General features: G+C 41.5%; 1 protein-coding gene across 17 annotated transcripts in view; it reads right to left on the reverse strand.

The window, feature by feature from the left end:
* The window catches only part of GPHN (gephyrin), a 572,379-nt gene that overhangs the window by 374,335 nt on the left and 183,468 nt on the right, over nt 1-14,576 (reverse strand). For all 17 annotated transcript variants that reach the window (XR_005597335.1, XM_039533323.1, XM_039533330.1 and 14 more), the window contains one exon: nt 8,835-8,913. Coding sequence is in view for 15 of the 17 variants with exons in the window: in XM_039533323.1 (XP_039389257.1) it covers nt 8,835-8,913 (79 nt within the window). In the remaining 2 variants the exon portion in view is untranslated. Of the gene's footprint in view, nt 1-8,834; nt 8,914-14,576 lie in introns of those variants that run through there.

Consider the following 14,576-nt stretch of genomic DNA (forward strand, 5'->3'; position numbering starts at 1 on the left):
TTGTTCAACATCTTCATTAATGATCTGGATGATGGGATGGATTGCACCCTCAGCAAGTTCTATTTCATCCTTACCCATAACAATTTTATATTCAACAATCACTTTGTCCAAACAATGGGAACAGCCATGGGTACTAGGGTAGTTCCCCAATATGCCAATCATTTCATGGGCCACCTTGAAGAATTTCTAGACAAATACATCATAAAATCAATGATATACCTGAGATACATCAATGATATTTTCATCCTCTGGACAGACGACTTCAGCTACCTCATAGATTTTCACCACAACTTCAACAACCACCACCCATACATTAACTCACTCAGGAACACTCCCACACTAGCACCATCTTCCTGATCATGATCAGCTTCAACAATGGAACTCTATAGACAACTATATACAAGAAACCCTTGGATCACCACACCTATCTTCATAGATCCAGTAAACACCCCAAACGCACCAAAAAATCTGTTTTCTACAGCGAGGCACTCAGATACCACAGAATATGTTCCACGCTCAAAACCGCCTTTACCAAACAAAGACACTCCACCAGAGAAGTAGATCGCATCATGGAATGGTCCACCGAAATACCTCTGCTTCTATTCAGAAATAAACCCTCCTGCAACCACATACCCCTAGCTGATACCTACCACCCCACATGGGAACCCATACAGAGTATCACTGAAGAACTACAACCTATACTCGATGGGGACCCCATCTTGAAGGAAGTCTTTCCTGAACCCACTCTTCTGGCCTTCAAACAACCCCCCGAGCAATCCAAGCTCATCATCTGAAGCAAGCTCCCCACAGACCAAGACACACCAGCTCTAAGGGGCACCAACCCTGCCAAAACCACAGATGCAAAATATGCAAACATATCTCCACAGCTACAATGATCAACACCCCCATAATACATCTTTGAAGATCCATGGGTCCTACACATGCTTATCACATGTTATAAACCTCACTGAGTGCACTAAATGCTCCAACAACAACTATATGGGTGAAACCAGACAATCACTACACTCTCGAATGAACTCACACAGGAAAATGATGACAAAAACTCTATCACCTGCAGCTGAACGCTTTTCACAAAGCACTATCTGAACTTTCAGTTCTCATGCTCAAAGGAAAACTGCACAGCTCTTTCAAAAGACGAGCATGGGAGCTTAAATTCATAACTGTTAGACACTAAAAAGCATGGTCTTAATAAAGACACTGGATTTACAATTCATTAACAACGATCTGTAACCCACTAGCCCCCCGTTTTAGTCCTATGACTGCAGGGGTGTTAGTTTAACATAAGAAGTGAGCATGTATTCTATCTGTTTGATCTTGTATTTAGTTGTGACACTCTAAGTACCTTTCTGAGACCTGAGGAAGAGCTGTGTGTGGCCGGAAAGCTTGTCTTTCTCATCAACAGAAGTTGGTCCAATAAAAGATATTACCTCACCCACCTTGTCTCTCTAAGATCCTGGTAATGACAAGGCTACAACTATACTGCATATTTAGATGTAGAAACAGTCCCATCAGAAAATTATTAATGTACAACAGAAATTCCCAAATTGTTGCCTGTGGACAGCAGGGCTGTTGGCTCTGCCCACTTAATTCAACTCCAGCCAGGAGCTCTGTGGAAGGGAAGAGCTGTCACTATAAAAAGCTGCTGTTTGATAAAACAGATGGTAATTGGGCCAGAAGCTACAGAGCATGGAGCTGGGGACCAGACTGGGAGCGAAGAGTGTTGAGCTGGTCCAGGAGGCAACAGTGTAGTCCATGAAAAAGCAAGGAGTTAGGGGACAGAGTCAGAAGGCAGGAGTGGGAAGCTCAGAGAGAATATGAGCTGGGAAGACAGCAAGTGGGAGTAAAGAAGGAACAAATCATATAAGCGTAGGACTGGAAGGGACATCAATTGGTCATCTAATCCAGTCCCCTGCAGTCAAGGCCTGATCCCATTCTAATATCTTGCAAGAATGGGATCAGGCAGGAGGCAATCCAGGAAAATTAAAGAGGACAACAAATCGGGAAAAGGGAATGGTTTAGGAATGTCCGAAATTAAACTGGTTGTGTACATGAATATGGGGTGAGGTGGAAACAGATTTTTTTTTCTTTTTGTTTCGGCTCCTGCGCCCCCTGAAGTTGCGCACTCATGGTGCAGTATATAGGGGCCTGTTGGACCCCCCGCCCCTGAAGTTCCTTCTTGCCGGCAACTCCAACAGAGGGGTAGGTGGGCAGGTCTTGGAATGGACATGAGCAACACATCTCTAAGAACAACAGTTAGAGAAAAGTTAGTAACCGTTTTTTCTTCGAGTGTTTGCCCATGTCCGTTTCATTATAGGTGACTCCCAAGCAGTTACTTTGGAGGAGGGCTTGGAGTTCATTTGCATGCTGACTGAAGCACCGCTCTGCCAAAGCCCGCATCATCTCTGGCTTGTTGAGTGATAGCATAGCACATCACAAACACGTGGCCCAACGACCATGTCGTTGCACTGCAGATGTCCTGTATCGGGACCTGTGCCACAAACGCAGCTGATGACACTTTTGCTCATGTAGAGTGTGCCATTAGTTTAGGAGCTTGAACTCCCACCAAGTCACAGCAAGTATGGATACATGTTGTGATCCGCCACAAGATTCTCTGTGTTGAGACTGAACTGCCTTTCATTCTGTCTGTGATGGCAACACAGAATTGTGTGGTCTTCCAAAAGGGCTTGGTCCTCTCTAAATAGAAAGTTAGCACTTGTGAGATGTCCAATGAGTGAAGCCTGTTTCTCCTTACTTGCATGGGGCTTTGGATAGAAGACTGGGAGGAATATGTCTTGATTACTATGGAATTGAGAGATCACCTTTGGCAATAAGGATGGGTGGGGTTGTAGCTGCACCTTTTCCTTGAAAAGGACTGTGTATGGTGGTCCACAGGTAAGTGCCTGAATCTCCGAGACACTCCTAGCTGAGGTGATAGCCACCAGGAATGCCACCTTCCATGACAGATAAAGTAAAAAGCAGGACACTAGTGGCTTGAACGAAGGGCCTGTCAGTCTTGCCAGTACTGGATTAAGGTCCCAACGAGGCAGGGGTTGGCAAACTTGTGGGTACAGTCACTCCAGTCCTTTGAGGAACCAGCCACAAATCTGGTTTGAGAATATTGACCGGCTGTTCACCCAGGGGTGAACCACAGAGATCGCTGACAGATAGACTCTTATAGATGATATTGCTAACCCTCCATGTTTCAGATGGAGCAGGTAATCCAAGATAAGGAGCAGTGAGACCACAGCGAGAGAGATCCCTTTTGAAGCAACCAGGTAGAGAATCTTTTCCATTTAACCAAGTAAATGGCTCTAGTCGATGGTTTTCTGCTCCCCAAGAACATTTCCTGCTCTCATTTCGAACACAATCATTCCATCTGGTTCAACAACTGAGCTTCCACATTGGCAGGTGAAGGGATTCGAGGTTTGGACAGAGCAGGTGACCATGGTCTTGTGAGATCAAGTCCAGGAGCAGTGGTAAGGTGATAGGTCTGTCCACTGAGAGGTCCAGTAAGGCTGTGAACCAGGTGTAGCCAAGCCGGTGCTATGAAGGTCAGCTGTGCTTGGTCCTTCTTGACTCTGAATAGGACTCTGTGAATCAGGGGAGTAGGAGGGAACATGTACAGAAGCCTTCCCAGCCAGGGGAGGAAAAAGGCACCCGTGAGAGAGCTTGGGTTGCGTCCCTGAAAAGAGAGGAACTGGGGGAATCTCCTGTTGAGTCTCCTCGCAAACAAATCCACCAGGGGAAATCCCCACTTCTGGAAAATCGTGTTTAAGATGTCTGGGTGAATGGACCACTTGTGATGGTTGGTAAAGGATCTGCTGAGATGGTCCGCCAACTCATTCTGCAATCCTGGCAGTTAGGCTGCTTCGAGGTGAACAGAATGGGTTATACAAAAATCCCACAAACTCAGAGCCTCCTGACATAGGGGAGAGGAGCGAGCTCTCCATTATCTGTTTATGTTGTACATCGCTGTTGTGATATCCATGAACGCTGATACCTGGTTTCCTGCCAAATGAGTTCTGAAAGCCAGGCAGGCCAGCATACCTTAGCTCCCTCGCATTGATGTTACTGAGTTCCAATATGACCCAGGAAGCTCCTAATACATTGAGAGCTGACAATATCTAGAAAACCAATTATTCTGTATCCATTTGGTGGCTGGTGGGCTCTCTACCCAAGCTTCCAGACTGGTATGATTGAACAGAAGAACTGGATTTTAAAACAATTCATCTTTGATTCTACAGAAATTGATTACACTCACCTGGAAAAGATTCCTTCTTACTATAGGTGAGTGATTTTTCATACAGACAGTTGCTTTAACAGTTGCATCAGAATACTGTACACTAATTTCTGAGGAAGAAAATGTAATGCACATACTTAAATATCACTAAAATGTGCACCAATTCTAAAGATAGATAGATAGATAGATAGATAGATAGATAGATAGATAGATAGATAGATAGATAGATAGATAGATAGATAGATAGATAGATAGATATAATGGAACTTGTTTGCTCTAAACTCCGCTACAGAGCGAACTCCATTTACAGTTAAGTCCTTCAATATACAAAAGGCAATTGTGCTTGTAGTAAATCCCTCTTTCAAAGTTGCTCTATAAAATAAATGGCTTCACTGTTAGAGGACCCAAGGGCAATTCTGACCATTAAAAATTGTTAAACATTATGTGATAATAACTCAGAGTTAATTGAACAAAATAGGATATGCCATTATGTGGAGTTATTGCAAATGTTACACTGTTTGGGGGAAAATTATTAATCCTCTGTTGCCTGGAATTTTAAAAAAATCCATTTCACCATAACAGCCTGCCTTAACACCAACAGATAAATGCAAGCTACCTATAGCTATGACTGCTTTCCATGTTTCTCCCCGCCCTCTTCTACATAGTTTGTGATCCAAGAGACCACAACATTGCTCAATCAAGCACACTAACTGGTAAATGCTACTGCAATCCCCAGAGTATTGAGGGATTTCAGCTCTACCAATAAGGTCGGGTAGTTTCAGTCACTATCAGCAAACTGACTTGGGGGCAAAGAATCAGGGAAATTAGAATAAAATTGACTCAGATTTATATTTAGATGCAAATGTGTTCTCTTTTGTTGTCTTTCATTCCCTAATTCCAACCGACCAAAATATATTTCAGTCAATCCCATGTAATCTGCACTAGCAGCAAGTGTATGAATTAAGCAAATTCCTCCCTTCAGAAACCTGTCTCCTCCCCCAGGCCCCATATGTAAAATTAGCAAAGAGTCCTGTGGCATCTTATAGACTAACAGATGTTTTGGAGCATGAGCTTTCGTGGGTGAATACCCACTTCATCGGATGCACGTCATGCTCCAAAACGTCTGTTAGTCTATAAGATGCCACAGAACTCTTTGCTGCTTTTACAGATCCAGACTAACACGGCTACCCCTCTGATATGTAAAATTGTATGTCAAGGCTGGTTTCTGCTCAAGTCTTTGAACAAACATCTATAAACCTTAGTGTAAAACCTATCAGCCTTAGTCCAGTGAAAAAGAAATCTCAAAGATTAAAGTTTTGGCAGTAACTAAAAGAGGAACACATGATATGCACTTATCAAGTATTTTGTTTTAAATGGATATATTCCTAAACTGTAAGCCTTTTGGAATAGAAATGTGTCTGTACAGTGCCTAGTATGAGGGAGTCTCCTGATCCTGATGGGGCCTCAATAGCTGGATCAAAAACTTGCCAAAGAGTAAATGGGAACAGGGAGCCATCATGAAATGGGGTGTTTCCAGTGGAGGTTCTGCAGGTATCAGTACTAGGCCCAATGCTATTCAATATTTTTATCAATGATCTGGAAATAAATATAAAACCACTGATGATAAAATTTGTGGCTGACAAAGATTTGGGGAATGATAAATAACGATAAGGACCGGACAGTCAGATGAAGCGATCTGGATCACACATAAGCTGAGCCCATTGAAACAAAATGTGTTTTAATACAGCCAAATGCAATGTCATTCACCTAGAAACAATGAATGTATGAGGACTATATCCTGGAAAGCAGTGATTGAAAAGGATTTAAGGGTCAGAGTGGACAAGCAACTCAACATGAGCTACTAGAGCTGTGGAGAAAAGGGCTATCCCTTGAATATTTAACCTGGGTATTACTGAAGTGCTTTTACCACTATATATTCGGCACTGGGATAATAAATACTGCATACTGTTATAGGATGTACATTTTCTAAAGGATATTGAAAAATTGGAGAGGATACAGAAAAAAGCCTAAAAAATAATTAGAGGGCTGGAGAAAAGGCCTTGCAGTGAGAGATTTGAAGAGCTAGATATATTTAGCTTCTCAGAAAGAAGACTGAGGTGTGACTTGATTTAAGTGTATAAATACCTTCACAGGGAGAAAATACCAAGTACAAAAGGGCTCTTTAATCTAGTGAAGAAAAGTGTAACAAGCACCAAAGGATGGATGCTGAATCCAGACAAATTAAAATTAGAATTAAGGAAGAATTTTTTTTTAAACAGTGAGGGTGATTAACCACTCAAACAATATTACCAGAGAAGTGGTGTATTCTACAACTGTTGATGTCTTCAAATAAAGACTGGATGCCTTTCTAGAAGATATGCTCTAGTCAAACACAAGTCATTGGTCTAAATGAAGAGGTAAATGTGTGAAATTCTATGGCCTGTGTTATACAGGAGGTCAGATTAGTTGATCTAATGGTCCTTTCTGATTTCATTCTATCAAATGTTCCAGGACTAAATTAAACTTCCAGTTGGCCACCAGAATTGATACAAGAACAGATCTTTGCCACTATTTTGTTAAATCTGACAACATGAGGATGAGCAACTAAATTCTCTTTTCTGGAAGAAGCCCAGAGAGCTTAAAATTCAATCACTTGAGGCCTTAAGGACTGAGGCTCAGTCCTTCAAAGCAGCCATTGAGCAAAAGGTGAAGATAATCTTGACCAATACTGATTTTTCTCTGAGACTGTGTCATCCCAGGGTTTGAAAACATGACAGATGCAGTAGTAAGCCTTTGGATGGCGAATCCTGTAGAATCCTCTCTAGCTTGAAGGAGGTCATTCACCAACTGGTCAGGATAACTGAAGTCACAATGGTTCACCCGTTTCTGTCTGCCAATTGAAAGGTAGCAGCATGTCCTGGCTCCATGACAGATTACCAACCTATGCTGTTGCAGCAACTGGTTTGCTCTCAGGGTGAGCCAAATAACTTTTTGTCTATATTAGAACATGATCAGAAGGTTTCCTAAATAGTGGAATACATTAATTCACTCCTTTCTCAGGCACTTTTAGCACCACCAAAATTGTGACAGTTACTGTATTCGAAAAGGTGCTTCCCAAGTAATTGGTTGTACTCCCACTCTCTTTAGAAAACAGTCTCCAAGAATAGGATCCATGAGTAGGATCTCAGTCCTGTGGGGAAATGGCTCCATCTCACTACAACAGCTACAAAAAAAACCAAGAAGTAAAGTTCAGCTGAAAACGAGGCCTCTTGAAGTTGTCTCAAATTGGACACCCAAAACTGAGGCACCTAAAATCTCTAGTCATGTTTGAAAATTTAGCCTCCTGTTTCTAACCATTCAATAACTTCTCAGGCAATGAATGTATGCCTCCCCAATTCTTCTTTTTATTTTTCTGTGGTATGAATGATCATACACTAAATACGTTATGAGCTAGTTCCCTCAGTTTGAAACTTCAGGACCTTGATGTCGCTTTTTCGCTCTAGCAATGTGACAAATTAATTGGCGTGCTTGCATCTATCATTAAAAATCTTCCATGTTTGAAATAAGGTTTCAAACATGGCCTCTTCTTTGCTGCTTCTCAACCAATATTGAAAACTTTTTACCTGTTTATGTTGATAGGGCCAATCATGGTCAATACCTATTATAAAAGGAACAACCAACTCTGCTAGAAAGAGAGAGGACCACATTTTGTTACAACAAACACTTGGGCGTTTATCTATAGCAATGGAAAAAGCATTTTTTAATATTACTTCAGGAGGAACCTGGGAAAAGCCATGTTTGACACAATATTAAACATGGCTTCACTTCCTAGTGACAGGGCTTGCAAGGGGGAAATATGATTTATAGAAACAGGCAGACAGTCCTATATTGGACTATGGCTGAATGGGAGGATGTGTGCATTGGTCTGGTCACTAAACAAGTAAGATTAGAAAGGATGACCACATAGTTTTGTGCTTCTTTGGCCTCTTGTCTTAGACTTTCAAATTTGGTGTCTGTGTTATGGGATGAAGAAGGGACTGTAACTGACCTGTTTTAGTATGAAGTGAAGTTGCAAAAAATTTGTTTGGCATAAATAAAAAGTACTGAAAGAAACAGGAGTTTTAAAAAAAATCAGCTGGAAGAAAATCAGATCAGATATAAAGAAAACAAAGACTTCCAAGGTAAAGAAAACTCAGAAGTAAATTCAAAATCAGGAGATTAAAATCTAGTTATATAATGTTTTGTGCCTATAAAAAATGAAGGAAGAGGACATGGGTACAATGTGTCTTCCTTTACAACAAGAACCCTGCTGCTGACAAAGTGTTCCATTTATTATCTGTGCTCCTTGGGAGTTAAATCAATGATGCCATTCTTTTTCCTCTGTCTCCTCAGAGAAAGACACAATGTGGTTCCAGTCATATCTGTCTGTATTATAGACTCCGCACATGGTATACAGACTGCTACAAAAGCAAAGTGTGCTTCATCATATCTAAATCTGTCCTAATTACAATCACATACACAGGATATAATAACATAGCTTTTCTATGCTCAGCTGTAGCAGCCAGATACTCACAAAGATGGGTCTTGGACCAGATCTTTAAGGTTTATCCCACTGCGGTCTTCAGCAAGGTTCCTGAAGCAACTGTCGCTCACTAAAAAAGAGAAACACAAGAAATGAAAATTTGAGAACAGTGTACAGTTTTTGTTAGACAAATAATATTTGTTTGGCAGACTCTTTGGGTACGTCTACACTACGGGATTATTCCGAATTTACATAAACCGGTTTAGTAAAACAGATTGTATAAAATCGAGTGCACGCGGCCACACTAAGCACATTAAATCGGTGGTGTGCGTCCATGGTCCGAGGCTAGCGTCGATTTCTGGAGCGTTGCACTGTGGGTAGCTATCCCATAGTTCCCGCAGTCTCCCCCGCCCCTTGGAATTCTGGGTTGAGATACCAGTGCCTGATGGGGCAAAAATCATGGTTGCGGGTGGTTCTGGGTAAATGTCGTCAGTCATTTCTTCCTCCGGGGAAGCAACGGCAGACAATCATTTCGCGCCCTTTTTTGCCTGGATTGCCCTGGCAGACGCCATATCATGGCAACCATGGAGCCTGTTTTGCCTCTTGTCACTGTCACCGTATGTGTACTAGATGCCACTGACAGAGGCGATTCAGCAGCGCTACACAGCAGCATTCATTTGCTTTTGCATGATAGCAGAGATGGTTATCAGCCGTACTGTACCATCTACCATGCCATTGTAAATTGGCAATGAGATGACGGTTACCAGTCCTTTTGTGCTGCACCATCTGCTGCTGTCATAGGTGCCCCTGGCTGAGATCAGCCGGGGGCACAAAAGACAAAAATGGGAATGACTCCCCGAGTCAATCCCTCCTTTACATTATCTAAAAATAGAATCAGTCCTGCCTAGAATATGGGGTAAGTGTACTAGAGAACCAGTGTATCAGAGAACCAGAGAGCACAACCGCTCCGTGTCAGATCCCGCAGAAATGATGAGCTGTATGCCATTCACAGGGGGTGCCCCTGCAACAACCTCACCTGTTCATTCCCTCCTCCCCCAGCCTTCCTGGGCTACCGTTGCAGTGTCCCCCCATTTGTGTGATGAAGTAATAAAGAATGCAGGAATAAGAAACAGTGACTTGTTAGTGAGATATGAGGGGAAGGCAGCCTCCAGCTGCTATGATAGTCCAGACAGGACATTAAGCAGTGTTGGGGAGAGGAGCCCAGCATCCCGCTGCTATGATAGTCCAGGCAGAACAGAATCTTTTCTTTACACATGAAGGGCGGGGGCTGATGGAGCTCAGCCCCCTGTTGCTATGAAGATGGTTACCAGTCGTACTGCACCATCTACCAGGAATGATCAGGAGTTTTTTTACCCAGGCGCCCCCGGCCGACCTCACCGGAGGCCAGCCAGGAGCACTCACGGGCTGATGATGAGGACAGATACCAGTCTTTTTGCACTGCACCATCTGCCACAAGGCTGATGATGACGATGGATATCAGCCATATTGTACCATCAGCCACCCATGGGGGGGGGCGAGGATGCTGCCGTTGACTGCTACAGCATCGCGTCTATCAGCAGCATTCAGTAAACATAGGGTGACATTTAAAAGAGTCGAGAGGATTTTTTTCCCTTTTACTTCTGGAGGTGGGTGAGGGGGGTAAATTGACGAGCTATGCCCTGAACCACCGCGGACAATGTGTTTGACACTACAGCCATTGGGAGCTGAGCCAAGAATGCAAATGCTTTTCGGAGACTGCAGGAACTGTGGGATAGCTTAAGTCCTCAGTCCTCCCTCCCTCCCTCCATGAGCGTCCATTTGATTCTTTGGCTTTCCGTTACGTTTGTCTTGCAGCAGCGTGCTGAGTCCCTGCTGTGGCCTCTGTCTGGAGATTTTTAAAAAATGCTTTGGAATTTCGTCTTCTGTAACGGAGCTCTGATAGAACAGATTTGCCTGCCCATACAGCGATCACATCTGTACGGTCCATGCTGGAGCTCTTTTTGGATTTGGATTTCGGACTGCATCGCCACCCGTGCTGATCGGAGCTCCACGCTGGGCAAACAGGAAATGATATTCAAAAGTTCACGGGGCTTTTCCTGTCTACCTGGCCACTGCATCCGAGTTCTGATCTGATTGCTGTCCAGAGCGGTCAGTGGTGCACTGTGGGATACTGCCCGGAGGCCAATACCGTCGATTTGCGGCCACACTAACCCTAATCCAATATGGCAATACCGATATTAGCGCTACTCCTCTCATTGGGGAGGAGTACAGAAACCAGTTTAAAGAGCCCTTCATAACGCTATAAAGGGCCTCTTAGTGTGGACGGGTGTGGCATTAAATCGGTTTAACACTCCTAAAACCAGTTTAAACGCGTAGTGTAGACCAGGCCTTTATTTAAAGGAAAGCACAGAGCTCATCTATTAAATTACTTTTCAGTGACATTTCACCTAATTTAGATATGTTGACTAAAACACAAAAAGGTCAAAAAACTTGTCATGAGGCGGATCATTAAGTGCCTCAGCTAGGTCCCTCAATACTCCTAAATCCCTTGTTCTGACAAGCCAACCACATAATCTCATCAAAAGTGACATTGGAGGTGTTAATATACACAAATAGGACAAATTATAGTGCACTTGTGTCAATCACACAATTCAATATGCTAAAGGGTTGGAAATATTGAGAATTGCTATATTTTAACATTTCATTTTAAGTTTTCAGTAGTTTACAGTATAAAGTTTACTTGAATTGCAGTTAAACATACAATAATTTAGACAGTATAATTATTAATACAACTTATAAATGATAATAAAATTGTGTTTAAAACAGTTCCAGTAGAATAATCCACCTAGGAGATTTACCATAATAATTCAAGACACAACGAATTACACAGGAGATTAAGTTTAAAAGAACATTATTCATGTATTTTTGTTTTGTTTTCCGAAAAACATGTTTGTTGTTTGAGCCTGGAGCCCAAAAGCTACTGTTTGCATAATTCCCTCCTCACATACACACCCTCAGTACTCTTTGTAGCATTGTTATAGTGTAGTACTTTGCATTTGTACTTACTGAATTTCATCCCATGTATCTCAGACCATTTCTTCAATTTGATTATTTTGAATTCTAATCCTGCCCTCCAAAATGCTCCCAACTTGGTATCATCCACAAACTTTATAACTGTACTCTCTGTGCCATTATCTAAATCATTTATGAATACATTAAACAATACTGGACCTAGGACAGATCCCTGTGGGACCCCACTCAATATGCTCTTCCAGCAGTTGTGCACTCACCTTATAGTAACTTTGTCTAGGCTATATTTTCCTAGTTTGCTTATGAGGGGATCATGTGAGACAGCATCAAAAGCCTTACTAAAGTCAAGATATATCACATCTACTGCTTCCACCCCCAGTGTTGTTACCCTGTCAGAGAAGGATATTAAGTTGGTTTGACAGGAGTTGTTCTTGACAAATCTAAGGCATTACTTATTAACTTTTAGATGCTTACAAATTGATTATTTATTCATTATCTTTCTGGGTACCAAAGTTAAACTGACTGGTCTATAATTCCCTGGGTGAGCCTTATTCCCCTTTTTATAGATAAGTGGTATATTTGCCCTTTTCCAGTCCACCAGGATCTCTCCTGCCCTTTATGAGTTCTCAAAGACAATCACGAATGGTTCAGAGATCTCTTCAGTCAGTTTCTTAAGTATTCTAGGTTGTATTTCATCAGATGATACTTGGAATCATCTAACCTGTCTAAATAATTCTTAGCTAGTTCTTTCCCTATTTTAGCCTCAGATGCTACACCACTTACACCGATGTTCAGTATGTTAGTCATCCGTTCACTGCTAACCTTTTTGGTGAAAACTGAAACAAAAAGGCATTTAACCCTTAAGCCATTGTTGCATTTTCTGTTATTGTTTTTCCCTACTCATTGAATAACGGGCCTACTCTATCCTTGATCTTCCTCTTGCTTCTCATGTATTTGTTAAAAAAAAAAAAAAGTTTAACCCTTAATGCCCTAGCAAGTTTAATCTCATTTTGTGCCTTGGCCTTTTTAATTTTGTCCCTATAAACTTGGCTTTTGTTTTTTGTTTTTTTCTAATTCAAAACCAGTTTATTGTGCTAGAAATTACTAAGTGAAATTATATCCTCTGTGTTATGCAGGAGGTCAGACTAGATGATCATTACAGTCCTTTCTGGCCTGAAAAATCTATAACTATCACACTGGTCTCTTAGGGCTATTGGTAGCCGATGCAAGTTAGAGCAATCCTGAATGCAGACAGACAGCCTAAGATCCTTGTGTTTAGAGTCAAGTTCTCAGAGACTTTGAACAGGATATTTATGGAAATGAATTCCCCAGGAGAATATTTGCTATCTTGATTCAAAACAGGGCTTTGGAGCTGTGCTCCGGCTCCGCAAAAACCTGCGGCTCCACTGCTCCGGAGCTGCTCCGCGCTCCAGCTCTGGGCTCCGCTCCAAAGCCCTGATTCAAAATGTAATGTTTATTGAAAGATGCTGATTTTTGTTACAAGTGCATGTAGAGTTTTAACTTAAGTGTTCTACAATGCATGTTTTATGGAGTATCACAGGATTATTAAGCTGCATCTCTCAAATCACTAATAGAGTAATTAGCTAGGCTTCTGATCTGAACACAGCATAAAAAAACACTTCCTTGTACATCTGGAGAAAGCAAAACAAAGATAAATAATTAAAATGTACTTGTGCCACTGAATATTGCACGCACATTAACCAATCAAAAGATGCTATAGAATATAAAAACAAAATAAATGCATAAAATAAACATGCAAAAATGAAATACCTACATAAATATTGTGAGCATAGATTAAATTTGTTAATCTTAACTAGGAAGGAACTACATAAAAACTTCACATTCATATACAGATTATCGGCCAAGGGTTTGTATGCTTACAAATCCTATCAAATGAAGCAATGAAACCTGCAAAGCAGAAACACCACCACACAACAAGGCACCTGGAGTATAAAGATAAATCTAGACTTTTTTCAATGAAAGAAGAATACAACTGACAGAAAACTCAAATGACAAACATAACATCGGTTCTGGAAAAGGCTCTGAAAGCATCTTTCTTAACAGTGCTTCGGACTGCAAAGAGTAAAAATCCCATACCATTGGAAAAGTACCGATTCTTCCAGCTGCTGTAGAAACATGCAAAGAGATAGTAAGTGAAGATGCAGCACAGAAACTTAAGGTTATAAAGTGGTATAGCAATACAGTTTGTAGGAGAATTGAAGAGCTTTCAAATGATGTAAAATGCCAACTAACTGAAAGTCTACGTACATGTGAAGAGTTTGCAATTCAGTTTCATAAGACAACCGATGGTAATGCAGCATAATTATTAGTTTTTGTTTGTTAGGTTTGGCTGGGGGGGAATTTTAGATGATTTTCATTTTTGTCAGGAATTACCAGAACAGACAACAGGTCAGGAAATAGTCAAATTATCGGATATTTCAAGAAAGCTGAATTGCTGAATTGGGAGAAGTGTGTTGCTGTTTGCATGGACGGTGATGCTGCTACAGCAGGCAATAAGAGTCATGTTGTTACAAGAATATGAGCCATAAACCCACAGGTAATTGTAACACACTATATGTTGCATTGCCAGGCCCTTGCATCAAAGAAAATGGAACCCGAATTACAAGATGTGCTAAATGCTGCTGTGACAGTTGTGAATTTTGTAAAGCCCTGGCCTTTGAATTCATGCCTTTTTGCAAAGCTGTGTTTAGAAATGGGTGTAGGACATGACAAATTATTGTT

This window comes from Mauremys reevesii, linkage group 4 (assembly GCF_016161935.1).
Source record: "Mauremys reevesii isolate NIE-2019 linkage group 4, ASM1616193v1, whole genome shotgun sequence".
Classification (NCBI taxonomy): Eukaryota; Metazoa; Chordata; order Testudines; family Geoemydidae; genus Mauremys; species Mauremys reevesii.